A 22,225-nucleotide genomic window follows, 5' to 3' on the forward strand; every position below is an offset into this window, starting at 1 on the left:
TATCCGTATCCGGCTGTCTGTCCGTCTGTCCATCTGTCCATCGGTCTATCAGAGCCCGTGTGCATGGGTGTGTGTGTGTGTATGGGTGTCTGTGTGTCTGTGTTCTTAGCACATTCCGGCTATTTGCATAAACAGTAGCAACAACGGACGAAAGTATCTCAGCCTGGGCGAACACGAAATCTGCAGCACAGATGCGCTGAGAACTTTGCCAAGTCTCTGAATGTGAAGAGATGAGGATTGTCAATAAATTCCAACACACAGTGCACTGTGTAAAGGGAAGTGCATGGGCAATGGTCCATTGAAGGCAGGTGTTTAATGCTCTAAGAGGGTCAAAGATTCGAAAAACCGCAATTTTGTGAAAAATTTCCATTTTGCTTATTCCTTTGACTAATAACTAGACTTAACATAATTCATCGAAATCTGTTTGGTTTTTTAGTTTCAGAGGATACAGTTTAGAGATGCAGTGCTCCCCGCTAATCGTCTTTTCTATTCTGTTTCTTTTCTTTGTGTGTAGCTGTGTATATGTGCCGCCTGGCTCTGTTCTGCTTTTGCTTCTGATGATAAGTTTTGCGACGTTCAGTTTCGAAGCGCAACTATAGCGAGCTGGTCGGCCAGCGGAATAAAATAGCAATAGTTCTATTAATTCACTTTTGAGCAAGAAGCCAGAGATAAGAACAAATGGCGAGCAAAGTCGGTGGGAAGATGGGAAACCACCTTCGACAAAAATAGTTGGTACTAATACGGTTTCTTCCAGCGATCCTTCTTTTGACACTGGGACATCTTGAGGTTGCCCAAAGCCTTGCGAAGCCAGAGCCCGGAGAATGTCTGGCGTCCACCTACATGACCCGCTTCAGCGCCAAGCTCTTCCAGGAAATGATAAAGTTGGAAATTAATCGCAAAGACGTTGTCATTTCACCCATCGCCGTGCACGCCATGCTGGCACTGATCTACAGGGCATCGGAGGGTGAAACACTCAGCGAAGTGCAGCGGGTCGGCGAGTTCAACCAGCACCCTGTTTTTTCGTGGCCCTGGACTTCGAGCGACTGATCAAGTTCAAGAAGCATCTCCAGAGTGCCAGGCTATATACCCGCCCCAGAGTATTGTACAACCGGAACCTGGGTCCAGTTAATTCCCGCTACGACGAGTTCTCCAAATTCTATTTTGACATCGCCACGAAGTCTGTGGACATGGATAGCGGCAAGGAATATGTCAAGCTGGTTACCTTCTGGACAAAAGGATTCAATATTAGCTCCGAGATGCAGGTGATACTCGTGAACGAAGTGGAATTCAGGGGTCTCTGGAAGCACAATTTCGAGAGGATCAAAACGCGGAAATCCAAATTCCACCTCGCCAACGGTAAATATATCAATGTTGCAATGATGCACAACCACGAAGTCTATGGGCTGGCCGATCTGCCCGAACTGGACGCCACCGCCTTGGAACTGCCCTTCAATGACAGTGCCACCAGCATGCTGATCCTGCTGCCCAATCAGCTCGACGGACTGGCCAGCCTCGAGCAGCAGTTGGCCCAGCCTGAGTTCGATCTCAACCGGATCGCCAACCGCCTGCACTGCCAGTCGGTCACTGTGAGCCTGCCCAAGTTCAGTGCCTTTTCCGATATTGACATGACCGATGCATTGAAGATGCTGGGACTCCGGCAGATGTTCACGGACAGCTCGAAGGTGACCAAATTGCTCGAACAGACGGTGCGCGTGGACAAGATCCTGCATAGGGCCTACATTGATGTGTCGGAGTTGGGAACAGTAGATTCGAACTTTTCGGGTAAGATTTCAGTTACTTTTTGGGCCTAAAAACTACTACAAAGCTATTAATTCTATAGGTCCAGTTTATGAGCGGTCACTGCCTGCCAATTCGAAAGAGTTCGTCGCTAATCGGCCATTCGTCTTTGCCATCCGCACTCCCAACTCAGTGCTGGTGATGGGTCAGGTGAAGATCCCTTGGATACTGTAAAGAAAAAAAGATATACTTGTGACGATCGCAATTTCGCGATTAAATTAATCACTTTTGATTTTGACGTTTTTTAAACATGTGTTGCATATGAAAAGTTGACGAATCTCAAGGGCTATAAAAGCACAAAATAGAAATAAAATCATTATGTTGATTCAGCGTAATAAGCATTTGAAAATATCTTTTTAAATACAAATATCACGTATCTACTAGCATAAAAGTTATAGCTGTGCAAAGTTGTTTTTCATAAAGTCGTAAAACAAATTTTTTTGTAACAAACTGCCCAACACAAGAAAAATTATCCCAGGATTCTTAGACATGTCCTTAAAATTTTGTAAAAACGACAGAGGCTCAAAAATGTTCGTTTTCAGATATACCAAAAAAAAAGTATTTATTGAATAACTTTTGAATGGAGCTTTGAATTCTAGAAAGTAAGATTTCATTCGACGCATAATTTAAAAAATTTTTTTTATTTACAATTAAAACAAAATTAAGTATTTTAGTAGTCTCCTATGCAAGTGCTCCTTGTGCGCATTGTCAATACATGTACTGCCGTCCATGGTGATCTAGAAGCCATTTAAAGGATAATTGAAATATTTTTATTGACCGGATTTACTTGAACTGATTAAGTTTGTAAGTTTGTTACCCACACAAGCGAACCAAGCAGCTGGATATGAGCTCTGTACACACTGATAAAAAAACGGAATTGTGATAATAAATAACTGTCTATAAAATTCAAAAGTTATTAATATTTAAATAATACAATGAATATTAAATTATAAGCTTTTATATTGAAATATTTGACTTAACGGGGAAAAATTAGATTAAAACAAAAATAGTTCCAATTTGACTTAAAATCAATGTATTAAATGAAATATGATTTAGATTTTAATAACGTTTTTAGATATTAAAATCAGTTCAAAAAATAGTCAAGTCAAACAACAAATTTTTGTCTTTTCATATATGTAGTTACAAAAAAACTAAAAACCGCAATGGATGAAAAAGAGTACAAAATATTTGGATTTACAACGTTTTTTGTTTAACCAGTGCACGATTATATCTCCTCATCTTCGATTCATGCGCAACCCTTCTCGGGTTGCCTTCGGCCTTCGGGGCCTGAAAATTCCAAACATCGAAAGTAACGCAGGCCAAAGACTTGCCCCAAAAATGAGGCAGGCAAGGGCTAAAGGATTTGGATAAGTAGAAAATATGGTTATGGCTTCTGCAAAGGGGACTTGCCAATTTGAGTTATTCGAACGCAATTAATGGCCGGGCATTTTGCAGTCTGATGCCCGATCCCAAATTGGAATCCAAAGATTGTATCTGGTTGGGTGGATGAGGGGCGTGCGGCGTGGGGCATGGGGCGTGGCCGAGGCCGGAGAGGCCAGGTGCAAATACTGGAATAGTAAAATGAAACATAAATTTCAAATGAAAGCATAGATGGGAACGAAATCCGTAAGCGTTTTTTGTCCGCCCCTTTTTTTTCGCATTTGACTCCAGCCTGTCGGTTGAACTCTTTCTTTTTGTGCGTACCCTTGCGGACTACCAGAGCAAATCACAGCCTCTTTCGGCTTCGTTTGCCTTAATAGAAAGCCTGGAAACGCCGGGAGTGTCTTTAAGATACACAAAGGCAAAAAAACGAAACTTGAGCAGTAGCTCAGTAGAGCGTAGTGGGGGCCATGCGAATTAAATATTTGCTTAGAATATATCAACTCATATTTTTTACACGTCATTGTGCATGCGAGATTATCAACGTCATAAATCATACATGCTCGCACAGTCTTTTCATAAATATTTACAAAGGCTCGAGTGGTGTGTGTGTGTGTGTGTGTATGTGAGTGGGTGTTTACTTCTGGGGGATGGGGGACTGCAGGGTGCGGCTCTGCGAATGCAAAAATTCTCCCAAGATGTATCAAACTACACTGCGAGTATCTCGTATCTCGTATCTGATATCTGGTATCTGGTATCTGTACCCCTGCTAAACAACTGAGCCTGGGCAGGTAGTCGGATTCCGGCTACGTTGCAACCGGAGAAATTGTTTTCACTAAGTCACTCATCATCGTGGATGCCGAAAGGTAACTCAAGCTGTGCTCCAGCTGCAGTCCCTGAAAGTGAGTAAGTAGTCCTGCCAAAGGGCGTGCAAGAGTTGTTTTGTTCTGCTCCTGCTTCTGCTCCTGCTCCTGTCAGTCGGAGCTTATAGCTGATGAGGCGTGTTATATGCATTTTATTTGCCCCCCTCGAAGAGATCCCACTGCTCTGGTATTCCATTTCGAGTTGCCCCTTAGTGTATTACAAAAAATCTCCTGACATGTCGGTGTGTGTGCGTTAGGGTGGTCCATATTGTATGCAATGTATGAATGTAAGGTCCCCTCTGCTTTCATGCATTTAAGGCATTCCAAAAGAAATTCGTTGGAAAATAAAAAAATACTTTTAAGGGTCTGCGCATTGGTTTTAAATTTTATCACTCATACGTACTGTTGCTTTTTAACAAAAATTTGTTTTCATCCAAATGGCATTTGCGTTATCAAATTCTTAATTCATTTCCACAAAAAAAAAACAAAAAAAGTTTTAATGGCTCTACATATTTGGTAATGGTAAAGGGATTTGTTTGTACAAAATTCGGACTGGAAATATGAAGACCTAAGACTTCAAATAAAATTGTTTGGCTTTCGAATACGATTTGTGTGAACCAAAAGGACTAAGGTTTTTTTTTTTTTTTTTTGAACCACCCTAGTCTGCGTATATCTTCGGTGCTCCTTTTCTTGCTGCGGTTGCGGCGGAACGATACGCTGGAAATTGCATTTTGAGGTTTCTGGGTTCCTTCGGTCTGACGTGGTGTGATGTGGTGTGATGTGGTGTGGTGTGGTGTGGTGCGGTGTGGTGCGGTGTGGTGCGGTGTGGCGCAGTGGTCGATGAGGCATTGCACACACTGCGAATCACTCATTTGTTATTCCTGCCACACAGCGCTAATGAGCTGAAGGCGGCATCCTTTTGTAGCTTTCCGCCAACTTGCCAACTTGCCATCTTGCCATTTTGCCACCTGACCAACTGGCTCCCTCATCAATTAACACGTCAGCCAGCGGTGGAGCTAGTGTTCGGCAGTCAAATCGCTGAAAAGTTAATGATTGTCGAGCGTGGGTCTTCTGCCTGATTGGCGACAGGGGGCAGGTTTTGTGCTATTTATGCCAGGCTGGAAGTAAGTCACATACAGCTGGTGCCCTTTTGAAGCACATCCTTAGCCTTACCGGTGCCTGGCAACCCTAAGTAGTTGGGACCCACCAGCTGCGGACAGCAATTGTCCTCTGGCCATTGGAACACACACACATCCACATCCACTCTAAATTGAGAGCCTATCCCATTTGATTTGCTTGCTTTTTCCCTTTGTAATCGATAAATGATTTTGTTTATACGTATACGTATACGTATACGCAACGTGGTATCATAGCCCTAGTATGCTAAATATCCTGGGTTAGGTTGCCAGGGATACCGGTACGAGCGTCGAAGCGTCGAAGCGTCGATGCCACATGACATACCTAAAAGGATTTGGACTTAAGCAGCTTACCATGTAAACAGCGCGCACAAAAATACAGGCGAGCATCCGCACAAACACACGCACACGCACGTCCTTAGAATTATGATGCATACTTTTATGTAGATTATGAACACACACATGCAGGCACTGGGAGAAAGGACAAGACAAGCCGTTAGATCATGTTTTTGGAACCCGGACCTGCAAATAGGAATTTTTCAATGCGACCAAGAGTCTGCAAGTTCCAGCTATTTTTCATTTTATCAATTGATAAACTAACATGGACTTTAATATACGTTTACCCATGTTATTCTTCATTGTTGTTATCTTACTTCAGGGTAATAGGTGATCAACGTCTTAGAGGGGTAATTAAAATTCAAATTTTAATATTTTGAGATACAAAATTTCAAACACTTGGATGACATTTTGTCTCAGTGCAGTGCCAGGACCAAGGTACACCGAATTCGGCTGCAGCTGACGCTCGAAACTGATGATCCCGGCTTCCTGATAGCCCCTGGCCCTGATTTGCATACGGAGTCTCAAGTCACGACATCTTTTGTCCGCCGGCCTTTTCGGAAATGGGCGCGCTTGCGCCTTCCCTTGGAAAAGGGGAGAGGTACTGGGCCAGAGTCACCAGAGCGGAAAAATTGTGCCAACTGCAAACGAGTCCATCTGTCCATCTGTCCTCCGCATCCTCCGCATCATCCGCATCCTCCATTCTGGCGCTACTCCATCTGCCCGACTTCCTGCGTCTGGCTGCCTGCATGCAAATGAGCCCCATATATTTGCCGCTTCTTGCCGCTTTTCCACTTGTTTTTTAGTTAGCTTGTTCGCCTTTATAGTTCTGCTTTCTGTTTTTTAGCACGTGTCGTCTCTTGTCCCGCCTTGGATTGAGCTTGTTATGTAAAACTTTAGACTTTTCGTAGTCGAATTTGCCCAAGTGGGGTCTGAGTCCTATGCCCTTGCCTGTGCCTTTGCCTGTGCCTTGCCTGTGCCTTTGACTGTGCCAGCTGCCTATTCAGTTGGTAACTCAACTGCTTTGCATCAAAATATCAATGCATATACTGGGGCCATGGGCATAAATTATGGCCCGGGATTTGCCATCGAGAGCACGTCATGGTGGAGCATAGCTGGCCATCGAAAATCCTTGTTTTACGGCCTGCGATATGGAACGGAACGAAATGGAGATTGAATGGCTGACTTCGAGAAAGAGGGAATACAAAACGACCAAGCCGAAGTGGTCGAAGGCTCGGATGATGGGTTCCCCCAACTTGGCTGTAATGAAACTGGAATGAAGCACATTAGACACAGTTTTATTTATTATTATTTGTTTATTACTGCGACCACTAGGTGTTGATACGAAAAAGAATATGGTGCCTTAAGTTTTGAATGAAAAAAGCATAGGTTTTTGTTTAATAACAGAAGTTTTTGTTCAAATATAGTCAAGGTACGTTCCAGAAAAAATTTGTATCTACACAGCCATTTTTTTTGCAGCGTGCCGGACTAGGATTATTTTTACCTCTTAAGATATACTATATGGGTAGGAAATCATGGAGGAAAATATAGGACCCTTTGTAAGGGTATACAAATTGAAAAAGTAGAAGTTTCTGACAAACAGTAGAAATGAAGACGAAAAAAGGCCCATTAAAGTTTATTGTATTTATAAATTTATTTTTGGATGAAGAGTTGTTCATCTATATGATATTGTTCTTTTGTTTTTTTGTCGCTTACTATGTGAAAAAATGAACTCAATGTTTAATTATCCTCAAATAGCAGTATATGTAATGGATTACTGAGTTTTATAACTAGTGCTTGAGGTCTTAGTTAAGTTTAAAAGTAATCATTTAAAGGTCCCAAAAACTTTGACTGCGTAATCAGCTTGGCGAAATCAAATTAATTTCACTTAACCATTTTGTTCGTGGTAAAGACCTGCATTAACGACGTGACATGAGATTAATTGGGATTAAGGAGGGCTGCACACCAATCGCATACCTGGTATGCTGGCCGCACGCACAGGGGCCATTTGAGTGTACATGCGTGCGGCCCATTCATTTGTCATCACGCTAATCGGGCTCGCTGTCATTTTGGCCGCCATAAGTTCGCCGGAATGTTGCAGCTCCAGCTGCACTGTGAAAATGCGAGAATGACACCGCCAGCGCGTTCAGCTTAGAGTCGCGAGCTTAACGCATAATTTACGAGATTTTTTTGTCGGCTGAATACCATGCACGTCTTTAATTAAAAATTGAATAATAACCATGGACAAGTCCATGGCATATTTGCTATCAAACCAAACCAACGCATGCACACACAGTCAAATAGTCAAACAGTCAACCAGGGAGAAGGCGGAATGGGGCTGATAATTACAAATTACGCATACGCCACATTGCCTTCATCTACACGTGTAGTTTTTTTTATTCACGCTTTGTCTGAGCTCTCCAGCATCGCGGATATAAAATAGCAAATTGCCCCAATTTGGCGAAATTGTGAAAAATCAAATGCTGTGCAAGTGGTTGTTTACGCTGGCTTCGCATTTGCAACTGATGACTTGTTTGCTTGGCTTCGCTGCCATAAGCGATGCGAGTGTGTGCTCAAGTGCATCCTGTTCCCTGGCTTGCCAATTGTCTGCCCCTCTCCCCCTCTGCCCCTTAGCTCCGCGGTTCCGTTCCGGCTCTTGGCAGCTGACTAATAGCTTGATAAACTGCATGCCACGCTTCATAATGAGCGACACCCCCATCCTTTCACGCCCTCGCTCATTTGTCTACTTCACACGGCATTGAACGATCATGAGCTCAGCGCGTTTCTGGAATACATCCAGGATTTGAGGGGGAGAGTCAATTGTGTCTGAAAATAGGCGTATTTGCAGCGGAAGACAAATTGGAAATGCGTCTGAAATGCAAAGTCCGCTGCTTCTCGAAGACGCAACCAAAAGTAATCAATTGACTCACGTTTTATTGTTCTAATTTATATTTTGGCACACATCAGAGGGTATTATAATTTCAGTCAGAAGTTTGCAACGCAGGAAGGAGACATACACAGCTGTGTAGCTGTGCAGCCTGGCTCTGTTCTGCTTTTGCTTCTGATGATAAGTTTTGCGACGTTCAGTTTCGAAGCGCAACTGATAGCGAGCTGGTCGGCCAGCGGAAGAATAAAATATTATTAGTTCAAGTTTAATTCACTCTTGAGCAAGAAGCCAGAGATAAGAACAAATGGCGAGCAAAGTCGGTGGGTAGATGGGAACCACCGCCGACGAAAATAGTTGGTACTAATACGGTTTCTTGCAGCGATCCTTCTTTTGGCACTGGACATCTTGAGGTTGCCCAAAGCCTTGCGAAGCCAGAGTCCGGCGTCCACCTACATGACCCGCTTCAGCGCCAAGCTCTTCCAGGAAATTATAAAGTCGAAAAATAAAAACGGCAACGTTGTCTTTTCACCCTTCGCCGTGCACGCCATGCTGGCACTGATCTACAGGGCATCGGAGGGTGAAACACTCAGCGAAGTGCAGCGGGTCGGCGAGTTCAACCAGCACCCTGTTTTCGTGGCCCTGGACTTCGAGCGACTGATCAAGTTCAAGGAGCATCTCCAGAGTGCCAATCTTGCTTGTGACTCCAGAGTATTCTACAACCATAAGCTGGGTAAAGTAAATTCCCGCTACGACGAGTTCTCCAAATTCTATTTTGACATCGCCACGAAATCTGTGGACATGGATGGCGGCGAGGACACGGCAAGATGGTTACCCTTCTGGATACAGAGTTCCGACATTAGCTCCCAGATGCAGGTGATACTGGATCAAAACGTGGAAATCCGAATTCCACCTCGCCAGCGGTGAAGTTATCAAAGTTCCAATGATGCACAACCACGAAGTCTATGGTCTGGCCGATCTGCCCGAACTCGAAGCCACCGCCTTGGAACTGCCCTTCAATAATAGTGCCACCAGCATGCTGATCCTGCTGCCCAATCAGCCGAAGGGACTGGCCAACCTCGAGCAGCAGTTGGCCCAGTCGGAGTTCGATCTCAACCGGATCGCCAACCGCCTGCACCGTCAGTCGGTCCCGGTGGGTCTGCCCTGGTTCTGGGTCTCTATCGATTTTGACATGACCGCTCCATTGAAGATGCTGGGTCTCCGGCAGGTGTTCACGGGCAGCTCGAAGGTGACCAAATTGCTCGAACGGGCGGTACGCGTGGACAAGATCCTGCAAAGGGCCCACATTAAAGTGTTTGAGGACGGAACTTTATTACAGTATCCTTCGGGTAAGATTTCAGCTACTTTTCGGGCCTAAAAACTAATACAAAGCTATCAATTCATGCCAAGTCACTGCCTGCCAACTCCAAGGAGTTCGTCGCTAATAGTGCAAAAACGATGACCTAAAATGATTACACATTATAATAATCAAATTCTTAAAAATTTACTTGTTCGGTTAGCAACAACCTAATACTCTAGTTTATTGTTTTATTTTCTGGGAATTTTTCTTATGATTTTTCGTCGAAAATTGACATAAGAAAGCTAATCACGACTTTCTTATCCAGGGACTCGAGCAACAAGTTCATGGGGGGCTATCGGCAGAATTTGTACTTATTTGAATTTTTGTATATTAATATTGGCTTATATGTATTTTTGCTATGCCGCTGCGGGGGGTATTATAAAATTAGTCGGAATTTTGTAACGCATTGCAATGGACATCTCCGACCCCATAAAGTATAAATATTCTTGATCAACATCACTAGGAGAGTCGATCTAGCCATGTCCGTTTGTCCGTCCGTCTGTCCGTCTGTCCGTCCGTTTCTACGCAAACTAGTCTCTCAGTTTTAAAGCTATCTGCATGAAATGTTCTCAAAAGTTGTCTTCCTATTGCAGGTAGTATTTAAGTCGGAACGAACCGGATCGGATGACTATAGCATATAGCTCCCATAGGCACAATCGAAAACATAAATTAAAAAAAATTATAACCTTGCTGTTTTTTAATTTTTTTTTAGTTCTTCGATATAGAGTAATGGTTAAATATTTCAGAATTACGATTTAAATTTCATCAAAATCGGACGACTATAGCATGTAGCTCCCATAGGAACAATCGTATAGCTGCAAGTCATCATAGCTTCAATGTAAACATACACGCAAGTAAATCATAATTTTAATGTTTTCAAAAATATTAAATTCTTGCAATAGCTGCAAGGGTATATAAACTTCGGCTTGCCGAAGTTTGCTTCCTTTCTTGTTTTGACTGTTTTAAAATTGTCAAAAAGTCAAATGTCTATAGATTACCTTATCTAAAAAAATGCATAAATATGACCTATATTTCGTGGGTTACACTGACGGATATTTAAATGTGTTTGTTAGTTAGCCTAAAATTCTTTTTGAAAGAGAAAATAAATTTTATTCGTTTGCCGAAGGTCGTGGTGGCACGGTGTAATGGGTAAATTTTTCTCAGTGCACTGACGTCATAATCTTCCGATTCAGCCTCTCGCACCACCAGAGAATGTGTTGACACATTTGCCATGCCCATTTGCCCACATAAGCCCTGACGTTCAATTGCTCGTTTGGCGCAAAGGATTTCAGCCCGTTCCTGTTGCTCTGTTTCTGCTGCTCTTAACTTTTGTTCTTTTGTCGCCGCTGAGGATAACGGACGGCGGCGCACGTTATGGAATACTGAGCTCGGAACACGGACGCGGAACACGGAAGAGCAAATACGGAGCACAGGGCAGACAACAGACAACATACAACAGACAACAGACAACAGCCAACTGGCAACAGACAGCAGCCGACAGGCAGCAGACGACAGATATGTATGATGAAATACAAATTAAATTTCCCTGGCACACATCCACATCCACATCCACATCCATATGCACGAAAAAATCAGATATGAAATGTAAAACTGAGGCAGGATAACTGGCGATGGGGCTGGGTACTATCCTGGGGATAGGGGATGAACGCACATGCCATATATGAAAGAGGGGTTGGGTGGTTGGTGGGTTGGGGGGTTGGGGGGCAGAGCCCACTTCATCAGCGGAACGCTTCCGCAGTTGTGTTTTCCTGCGATGCCCCCTTTGGCAACGAGGACTCAAAATTCGAAGCGCGCGGCAATTGAAGTCAGAATTTAAATGGGATTCCCCTTCACTCATCAGCACTTGCCTTGCCGCCCCCGCTCCCCTGCTCCCCTGCTTCCCCCTCCCCCACACCACCATACCCCACACACAGTGTAAATACGTAAAAAGGCGTATAATTTGCATGAGATTTGATTTCACACCGACACCGAAGACAGGCTCCAGCCGAAACTTGCTACGCAGATGTGTATATGTGTTGGGGCGAAGCATCTGGCTGAAGTCAAATTGGTAGGGAGTTGTCCCCGGAAAACCTCTACGGAGCATATGTTGAGCAGCTTATAAGGGTATAAACTAGTTGGTCTGCAACAAAAGCCTCGGGGTTACAAAACAAAATTAAATTAAATTAGTACAAAAACTTTTTAGATCGCGATTCCTAAGGCAAAAGGGAAAGCTCTTCTTTCTTTTGCCAAAATATCGATTTTGAATATGTTTATAAATCAATTTTGCAATACGATCTCTATTATTTTAATTAGAGCCCATGAAACGCATCTAATTTATGATTGTAAGGCTTACACTAAAAATATACAAGAAAATAATTACAATTGTACTTTTTAGGCAATTTTCTTCTTCACATTTTGACATTTTTTATACCCTTGCAGAGGGTATTATAATTTCAGTCAGAAGTTTGCAACGCAGTGAAGGAGACGTTTCCGACCCTATAAAGTATATATATTCTTGATCAGCATCACTAGTAGAGTCGATCTAGCCATGTCCGTCTGTCCGTCTGTCCGTCCGTTTATATGCAAACTAGTCTCTCAGTTTTAAAGCTATCTGCATGAAACTTTCCCAAAAGTTGTCTTTCTATTGCAGGTAGTATATAAGTCGGAACGAGCCGGATCGGACGACTATAGCATATAGCTCCCATAGGAACAATCGGAAAAATAAATGAAAAAAAATTATAACTTTTCTGTTTTTTATTTTTTTGTTTAGTTCTTCGACATTTAGTAATGGTTAAATATTTCCGATTTACGGATTAAATTTCATCAAAGTCGGACGACTATATCATATAGCTCTCATAGGAACAATCGGAAAAATAAATGAAAAAAATTATAACTTTTCTGTTTTTTAATTTTTTGTTTAGTTCTTCGACATATAGCAATGGTTAAATATTTCAGAATTATGGTTTAAATTTTATCAAAATCGGACGTCTATATCATATAGCTCCCTTAGAAATAATAAAAATATATAAAATAACTATCAAATAATTGAGCTGCAAATCATCATAGCTTCAATGTTTTTAAACATATACGAAAGTAAATCATAATTTTAATGTTTTCAAAAATGTTTAATTCTTGCAATAGCTGCAAGGGTATATGAACTTCGGCTTGCCGAAGTTTGCTTTCTTTCTTGTTTCTATATCAAATCTGTGGGGTTAAGAGTATTTAGATATCTAATGTATGTCTCAAGAAAGTGAGGCAGAATATGTTGCATAATAATTCCATTCATCTTTAAGTGTTTTTTTTCGCATAACAACTAAAAATGCGACAAATTAGGGTAATATAAACTTGGCGAAGTTTGCTTCTTTTCCTGTTTAAGGCAAATACTGATACTGATAATACTGTTCTTTTTTCCAAAATTAGAAGCTTTTGTATACCCCTGGTATTTCCTAAATAGATGTTCATTGTGTATAGCTTTGGCTCCCCAAAGACATTCAATCCAATGGCACAGTCGAAAATGTAATGCATATTTTGTGCTTAAATCAACATTACCATAACCGTGAACTTTTAAGGGCTTACCCCCATCAAACAGTGCGAGTTATGAGTGAAGTCAAAGCCAGGCAATTGTCGGAATGGAGCCCTCTGAGAAATTTGATGCCATTCGGTCTGATTGCAATTGTCAGTGTTGGCTAATGCCCGGTTTCATGCTGGCATACCTTTCAGCGTTCAGCATTCAGCTTTCAGCTTTCAGCTTTCACCTTTCACCCGTCCGCTTTCACCCAGAAACGCCAACAATTGGCGGAGCGTGCCCTGTTTTCAACATAGCTCTTCATGCAATTGACAGATTCGGAAACAGCTATAGCTACAGATACAGATACAAGCCCAGACACAGACACAGACACAGATACAGATACAAATACATATACAAATACAGATACAGGGATAGATACAGGGATAGATACAGGGACAGATAACGCTGTCACTGGCATAAGCAACAGACATATTGGCTGCAGCGTTGGGTACATATAAAAACAATAAGCCGCACTGGAGTGAATCTGCGGGCAGTGCGAAAACAGGTGGGCTCGATGTGCCAAAAACAAGTAAGCATGAATGCCGCAGGGAGTCACCCGACTTTGCGATACCCACCACTCGACTTATGATCGCGTAGGCTTCTTTAATACTATAAAAACCAATTGCTTTTATTGTATCGATTGACACAAATCACATATTCTTTATTTTATAAATACATTAATTACATACATTAATTTGTATTTGCCCTTAATTCGCTATAGCCCAATCTAGTTTTTTGTAAAATTCCCGAATTTTCATAAATCAATAGTTTTGGGAAGTTTACATACAATAGTTAGTTGATAAATAAATAATATTCAAGTATTACTTTAATACTAATTTCAGGACCAACTTTTAAATTAAGTTTTCAAAATACATTCAAACATAAAAAACATTTATCAAAACAATAGTTTTGATAATAATCGGTGATTAGAGGAGTTTATTTTCTTATAATATAAATGACCCCAAATTAAAAATGATAAGATGAAGGCTAGATCGACTCGTTTGGCGTTTTAGATCAAAAACGCATCGAGGAAAGTTCAATAATGCGTCCTTTAAGAGTGTATTTGTACCCCTGTTATCGTCAAGTGGCGGGTGTTAAAATCAAACCAAAACAGACACAAAAGGGGAGTGCGGGAGATACGTACAACAATAAATATTAATAAATTTCACATGATCAAAAATAAATTTGTGAATCCAGCACGCACTGGCGCACACACACTTTGCCACGACATACAGAGATACAGAGATACAGAGATACGGAGATACGGGGGCCCAGTCAATACACACAAACATATTACATTATAAGGCTTAGCCATAACAAGGCAATCACATTATTAGGCACCATCCACCCATCGACCACCGCCCACCGCCCCATTGTGGGCGTGGCAGGCTGTCAGGTGCTGGCTCTCCAAACATCCGCACCCCAAAGACCTTACACAACCACCCACACCCCCACCCACACCCATACGCATAAGCATACGCATACGCGTCGTTGTAACGTCGATGTAATATAAGCATATGCAATAAGGTTATCTTATTACCCTGGAAGCGATGAAAAAGCAGCGGGAGTGGCGGGAAAAGGAACTGGAGCAGCAAATGACAGCACACCCAACGCACTTACAAATCGAAGCAAAGATTTCACACCCAATCCCATAGCATAGACCATAGCATCCCCAGACCGGATCATCTTGAGCTCAAACGCCCAACGCATGGCACTCGGAGTGGCGAGAGGAGTGCAATTCAATATGCTGCTGCTGCTGGGACACTTAATCCCATCGCACAGATCCCGCCCAGCTGGAAGGTCGCCAGATCGCATCGTTCTTGGCCAGCCCTGGCAAAGATTCCCAATTTCATGGGGCCACACAGCCACAGCCACAGCCAATAAAGCACATCCGCCAGGTGAATTGTCAGCTCTTAAGTATCTCTGATTGTGACAAGTGCCCCACACATGCCGGAATGAGCCCAAGTACTCCACTCCGGGCTAGTTAATCCCACCTTTCGGGTGTTCGCTGCTCGGTGCTCAATGCTTGGTGTTCGGTGTTCTGGGCTGGCATCGCCACGCCCTGACATCGCAAAAAAGAAGAACAAATTGAAAGAGCCATGGGTGCAACGATGGTGCCGGTAAAAGCAAACCCCAAACGGAAGGGAAACCCAACAAACAAACACCAACGAAAATAAATTTAGGCCAGCTCTGGGTGCAAAAATTAGGGATACTCTTACAGGGTACTAAGCCCTGTGATTTAGTAATCATATTTTGCAAAAAAACACGGCGATGAGATGCTTGAGTCATAAAAATATCGTCGTTACTGTTCAATTCCCATTCATTGTAATTTTTGTTTGAAATCCTTATACTGGTTATTTTACTTATGTCCTATGTGGTTGCTCTATTCTATTTTTATAAATTAATTCTTTAATGTATAGATCTGTGTTTGCTGTGTCAAATGATTATACATACCTCACACGGAAAGGGTATAAGAAAGAAGAGCAGTGTGAAGAAATTGCGGCGACCAAAAAATGGACCAAAATCGATAAGAATGTAATTTGCCATAATTCAAAGAAATTTGCTCGGCATATTGGCTTTCCCTCTTTTTCGTTATATGCCATATAGGTATATGAGGGCGCCGTCGGTTGTCTTTGCCAAGGTGCTTGTGTGTTCCCTAATATCAACGACAGCAAAGAGGACAACTCTTGGGAAAAAAGATGAAATATATTAATGGTTACGCAGTCGGACTTTGGTCTTTTTCGTAGGTGAGATAAGTTCAAATACGGTAATAATACAGAAATATTTGTTAAGGAAGATAACTAGTCAGATATGGTGGAAAAGATGTTTAGCTTTCAATTTTAAAATATGTTTAACTACTAAAATCGGTATTTATTGGCAGGTATTTACCAATCTATTCCACACTTACTTCCTGCAAAATCACGAGGCAGAGAACTGAAAGTTTTCTACATGTGGACACAAGGTTTTTGCCGCCGATTCCGCTTGAAATGAGTAGTCTTTCCTTGAACAAGAGTTCCACTGGGATGACACACCTCCGACCCGCCCTCCTTATGCATTAAATTGACATTCATATTACTTATTTATGCATGGGAAATTAATTTTGATATGTTGATTTCTCGCATGAGCACATCCAACATGCCACACACGCACACACAAGCACTCCAACGCAATCAAAACGCTCGAACAGTATGCAGGTGACATATGTACACGTGTTCACTATACACCATACACCATACACCATGGCTTGTTTATCTGTAAATAATGGAACAAGCGTTGCTGTACTTTTAAATTATTGAAGTCTCCATTTTGCAGCGGAACTGGCACTTCCTGGAGCACAAGTTCATTATTTCAGAGCTCGTCTGAAAACTGCCAACTTGATATTAACTGATGGGCCTTCAAAACAGCACCAAAGCAATCAGGATCATTTGAATACATGGTTGCAGTTATTAATAACTTAGTCATTTCATTTCCACTTACCTCCCTGAGTTTGTCGAAAGCAATTAGAGGCTAATAATATTTAGGCAGAGCGTAAATTGAAAATTGAAAAGTTTATAGGCATAGCTGCAACAGTTTGCTTTGGCTGTGTTGTTAAATCAAGTTCTCAATTCAGTAGAGAAACGATTGCCATTGAAAGATGATGTTTTATGAATTTCAGTGCAACCTCACCCTTATTGAACAATAGTTCGCTATTGTGATAAACTTCCCTGTTTTGTATTTGTACTAGGAAATTCAGATAAATAGAAATGTTTACCTACAGCACAGTTGTTTTCTTCATTATCAACTTTTTGCCAATAAAGAGCGATGGTGAACAGAAGGCCCAAGGTCAAATTAATTATTTTGTATTATTTTTGGTGAGTGCTGATCACTTAAGTGTTAGCGACTCGAATATTCAAAACACAAGTAATTTATGCACGTGGAGCCAATTTGCTTACCCTGGGCCATTTTAATCACTGACTTTGTCATTAGTTATGCACGAAAAACCAGCTCGGTAATGGGCTGAAAGGAGTTGTGGCTTTCTAAAAGGGATTATACATAAATTGAAGGCCGCGGGTGGAAAAGTTGGGTGGTATATCTCCAACTTTGCTCTTTGTCTGTGGGAGTTTTCTAGTTGGCTTCCGTTGCGCTAACTCATTGTGCGCACTTCCTGCCATCCGGACCTGGCTGGGCCCAAAGCTCACAGTCCGTTCTCGATATGACCACCCACTATCAAGCCCCACCCCAATTTCCAGCACCCACTGGCAACGACCCTGGGATCTAATTGTTTTTAATCACTTTCCAGTTGCCCAGACTCGTCCGCAAAATGGCTGCGGGCGCACTTTGATTGGCAAAATAACCATTATACGCATAGAATATTAATTATCGTCTTCGCTGGCATTGCGCCTGGGAGTCCCCTTTAGATAAGCCCGGTCCGGGCTGGCGATCCAGGATCCTAGGATCCCAGGCTTGGTCAGTGGACCGTGAGAGGTCGGTTAGTCGTTTAGTCGGTTAGTCGGTTAGTCGGTTAATTGGTGAGTCAGTGAGTCCAAGTGCATTTTGCAGCTCACTTTCGCTGGGAACTCAAACTAAGCCAAACTCTGCTCGGATAAATTCCGCATTTCGTATTTCGTGTTTCGTATTTTGTATTTCGCATTTCGTAATTCGCATTCTGCATCTCGTGTTTACTTTGCATAACTCGAGTGGCTCGACTGAGTGTCGTCCTTGTTGTCGCTGCCACTCTTAGTGGGGCAATTAAGCGATAAGCTAGCTAAATACACAGCACTCTTCAACGCCCCCAGCCAACAGAACCCACCACCTCTTCGCTTTGGCCAACTGTCAGGCGAAAAATTTGAAATGGAAAATGGAAAATGGGAAATGTAGAAATGTAGAAATGGCAAATGGGAAATGGTAAATAGAGAAGAGAGACAGCATTTTCGTCGGCGACAAGAAGACTAGAAGACAACAATCCAAGGGGGCTGTTGGCAAGATGAAGATAACCACTTGGAAACTCATTAGTTGGGAATTATAATTAGACAATTATTTGGTTTTTAATTCATTGTAGTGGCTGCTGCCGTCGCTGGCACAGCGAGTATTATTATTATTTTAATTCCCATAATTGTTGTGTTTACTGCATTCGGCGGTGGAGTGGCATAAAAGGGGGATAGTGGCCCAAAGTACGCATACGCCATGTGTGCAGGCTTAGTGTGCTGGCTAATGCCCAAATGAAATGCCACTCAATAGTTTTAATTAGTTTGCTAAACAGCTCCGTCCCCATAAATGTGTCCTGGCCTGAGGTTGGCTTACCTCGATGCCTTTATGAAGTGTTTTCATCCGTCTGCTCTGACTTATTCCTTCCCTGCGGTTTTCCAGAGCCAAAACAAGGCTTATGTCGCCCGAAACCATGGTTCTCTGGGTTTCTGGGCATCTGGGTTTCTGGGATTCTGGGTTTCTAGGATCCTGGAAACCGCAGGCGATTGCGGCTAGGACAATGGAGCATATGTTGGACCATTCCGCATCCCTGTATGCTCACACTTTAAGTGATTAGCGCGTAAAGAATCTTTACGCTTCAAAATGAATTAATTTTCATCCAATTTGGCGTTGTCACAAGCAATCCACCAATTTAGATCTCGACTGCCACGGCCACTGCCACTGAAACTGAAACTGAAGACGGCTTCACATTGTCGTCTCTGGGCTCATTATGCACCTACCTCCTTTATTTATACTTCACTTTACTTTACCGTACTGTACTTTACTTTTATTTCGCCCCCGTTTCACTGTGCTTTGTTTAATTTGTGCGCTTTCTTTATTCTGCTCGCTGATTTTGAACTTCGCCGTGCACTGATGTAAAGTCCGTCCGCTTTTCAGCCTGCGTATCCGTTCGCTGGATGCACGTGTGTGTATGTGCGTGTGTGTGTGTGTGTGTATTTAAATCCGATTTGAATAATTACAAATTTCAATTGTACGAAAGCCCTCCCCCCCAGCCACCAAACAGCCGGCAATATGACGCCATATGGAAATGGCAGCGCGGGGATTGCGGATTGGGGGCGTGGCAGGGGCGGTCGGTTCACAGGAGGCAGCAGGAGTATTTACCGTACAATGGCAACCATGGCAGCCATGGCAGGCATGGCAGCCCGTTGGCACACAGCGCGAAAATTGAAAAAACATTGATATTAATTTGAAAAAAAAGTTCCATAGAGCTAAAGCCAAGGATATTAACAAAATTAAACAACAAAATTATTTTCAACCATCACAAATTCAAACGTAGTTAGATTTTCAATAAGTAAGTCCAAGAATGGAATTTTAAAGTTAAAGCTAAGCTATTATTTGTTCGTCGTTTCTTGTAGAATATATGTACATGACATTAAATCGATAGCTTTTAATAAAAAAAGCTATTTAATACGATTGGAGGTCATAAACAAGCTCATCAATTGCTTATTAAAAAAATATCGTTGCGTGGAAAGACCTTAAACAATAATTTTTTACCTAAGCATGTCTTTACTTTAAATAAATTCCAAAACTACTGACTTTAAAAACTTCAGTTGTAAAGAAATAAGATAAGGAGTAAAGGGGCATAAGACATTGAGCTGATGGGACTGCTACAACCGAAGACAGAGAACTTCATTCAGAGGGTATTTATGATGAACGTTTTTAGTTATTTACCGAAAAGTATCTGCAAAACCAATCAGGCAAATCACAAATTTTACTTAATAAAAGAATTACATATTTTTTATGTAAATAAATTAAATAAAATACCAAAATTGCTTGTTGAAACTTACAACGGTTGATAACGTGTGTATGCACAAGTCAAGTTTCGAAATAGGTCTTAACTTAATCTGATAAAAAGGAATATTCCTCGAATGTAGGCACTTGTTTGGTCTTTCCTTCGCCAAGTACTCGATTTCCATGCTATCCATTTAACCAGACTTAATTCGATTTTCTCACAGTGCCCTTGTAGCAGTCGCTGCTTTTCACAGTCGCTGGATGCAGAACAACACGAACAACGGCAACGACGACAACGGCTTCTGTTTCTGCCGAGTTAAAGATAAGATTATTACCCACACCGTACTCACACTCGCTGCCATACACACACACACACACACACTTGCCTGCTCGGGGTTTATTTTGGTATTTCGCATTTCGTCCTTTTTCCTGCTCGCAGCTCGCGTTGACAGTCCTTCTTTTTTTCATTTAGCTTTTTCTGTCGGGCGTGTTCATCCAACGCTCTGCGGTTGACTATTCCGACTTTGGTTTGTTGCTTCGGCAGCTCCACTCTGGCCTTTCATCACGTTTGAATAATAATTTCCCTATTCTGTGCGGTTTACACTGAATGAATTGCGATATTCCTCAGTCGAATAGCTCAAAGCCGCTGAAGGCCACTGAGGAAATCTTAGGGAGACCAAGCATCCGAATTTCCTCTGTTTCAGTTCAATTAATTAAATTTTATTTTATTTCTATAGATGCTTTAACGAATCTCCATACAACTATGACATCTTAAACGATTGGTAATAGAATAATTTTAAGGGAAATGTTGCTTCATATGTTTTCTTTGGCAGCGTTTCCGATCCTTTAACCATATAAAAACTTCGGCGCGCCGTTTTAAATTTTATAATTTGAAATTTGATTAAAATATTTTAATATTAAAAATTCACGGGCTTGAAAAAGCGTTGTTGTAGTACTACGATTTAACATTAAATTAAAATATAAAATATGCCTATATATATTTTTTTTTTCATTTTTTATCAATGTAGAATCACAATACCCGACAATTGTTTCTTTTTTTCTCCGAGCGTTGTATATCTTTAGAGCCTCGGAGATTTCGCCAGTTGACTGCTCTTCCCTGCGCCATTGCACTCTGCTAGCTGGAAACCAATTAGTAGCTGGCTCCCGAGTGCTGACCCACTCGAAAATGATATATTACTAGCTCGGCTCCATCTCCACCTCCATCTCCATCTCCGTCTCCATCTCCATCTCCATCTCCATCTCCATCTCCATCTCCATCTCCATCCCCATGGTCACTTATCAGCAGTTTGCCATCTGTTGGACTCCAAGTCGGTGGATTGGGCGGGGTTTTGGGGGCTCCCAAGTGGACGGGGACAATCTACTGTTAAATTACTTTAACTCGATTCATTTGCAATTGCTTTTTTTGGTGTTCGGCATCTATTTTCTCCCTGCTTTTATGGTCTGCTTTCAGTGAACTTTTTTGCGGGTCAGGGGGCATGCACACACATACTGAGCCTGGGAGCGACAGGATACGTAGCAGATACCTGAACAGACTTTTCTTTCCAAGGGGGCATGGCTGCCCGCTTTTTCCGTGTATGTGTATGTATGTGTGTGTGTGTGTGTGTGGGTGCTGGTCGCTGGCTATAAAATAGATAAATTGCAAAAGTTTTCCCAAATATTTTCACAAGACGACGGCAAGCCGATGGCGAGGGGTGTGCGGTCGCTGGGGCGTGAGGGGAGTAGGCGGGGCAGACCAGGTAGCGCAAAAATCTGCAATAAAATTTTACCAATAAACTTTAGACGCACACATGGATGGCCGTCCCACACAGATGCGGATGTGGATGCGGATGTGGATGTTGATGTGGATGTGGAATGCGGACAGGTGGAACTTTTTGGTGAACTATACTAAATTATTGTAGTTGCTGAAAAAGTTTCCGTTCCTCCATTGCTCCCTGTCTGGAAGACGCAAAAAACAGCGTCCTAGAAATGTGGACACCTCTCGTCATGCCCTTGGATTCCTGAGAGTGCGGTTGAATGGCTTAAACATATGGGTCATTCTCTTGCAGGCCCAAATCCCAATCCTATTCAATTATAGCACATGTCGGAAGCTGTTTCACCCTTTAAGATTCAACATCAATACACAACATTTTAAGTAAAATAAAATTATAAAACAGCGAGAACGTAAGCAAACTTTGGCAAGCCCGT

General features: G+C 42.2%; 3 protein-coding genes across 5 annotated transcripts; all 3 read left to right on the plus strand.

The window, feature by feature from the left end:
• Positions 1–588: 588 nt before the first annotated feature.
• Positions 589–2,656, plus strand: LOC128264520 (serpin B4-like). 3 transcript variants are annotated; one of them, XM_053000037.1, is made up of 3 exons: positions 589–694; positions 755–1,782; positions 1,841–2,656. In XM_053000037.1, the coding sequence occupies exons 2-3, from the start codon at positions 1,188–1,190 to the stop codon at positions 1,969–1,971; spliced, it is 726 nt and encodes a 241-aa protein (XP_052855997.1). In that variant the 5' UTR covers positions 589–694; positions 755–1,187; the 3' UTR covers positions 1,972–2,656. The 3 variants fall into 3 exon arrangements, with proteins under 3 accessions (XP_052855997.1, XP_052855996.1, XP_052855998.1); XM_053000038.1 differs by having other exon boundaries at positions 612–690; XM_053000036.1 differs by having other exon boundaries at positions 605–1,782.
• Positions 2,657–8,575: 5,919 nt separating this feature from the next.
• LOC128264527 (serpin B10-like) lies at positions 8,576–9,323 on the plus strand. The gene is made up of 2 exons (XM_053000048.1): positions 8,576–8,719; positions 8,779–9,323. The coding sequence occupies exons 1-2, from the start codon at positions 8,704–8,706 to the stop codon at positions 9,321–9,323; spliced, it is 561 nt and encodes a 186-aa protein (XP_052856008.1). The 5' UTR covers positions 8,576–8,703.
• A 16-nt stretch (positions 9,324–9,339) lies between these two features.
• Positions 9,340–21,929, plus strand: LOC128264535 (alaserpin-like). The gene is made up of 2 exons (XM_053000055.1): positions 9,340–9,745; positions 21,850–21,929. The coding sequence occupies exons 1-2, from the start codon at positions 9,340–9,342 to the stop codon at positions 21,927–21,929; spliced, it is 486 nt and encodes a 161-aa protein (XP_052856015.1).
• The last annotated feature ends 296 nt before the right edge of the window (positions 21,930–22,225 follow it).

The sequence above is a fragment of the Drosophila gunungcola genome, unplaced genomic scaffold, assembly GCF_025200985.1.
Source record: "Drosophila gunungcola strain Sukarami unplaced genomic scaffold, Dgunungcola_SK_2 000072F, whole genome shotgun sequence".
Taxonomy (NCBI): Eukaryota; Metazoa; Arthropoda; class Insecta; order Diptera; family Drosophilidae; genus Drosophila; species Drosophila gunungcola.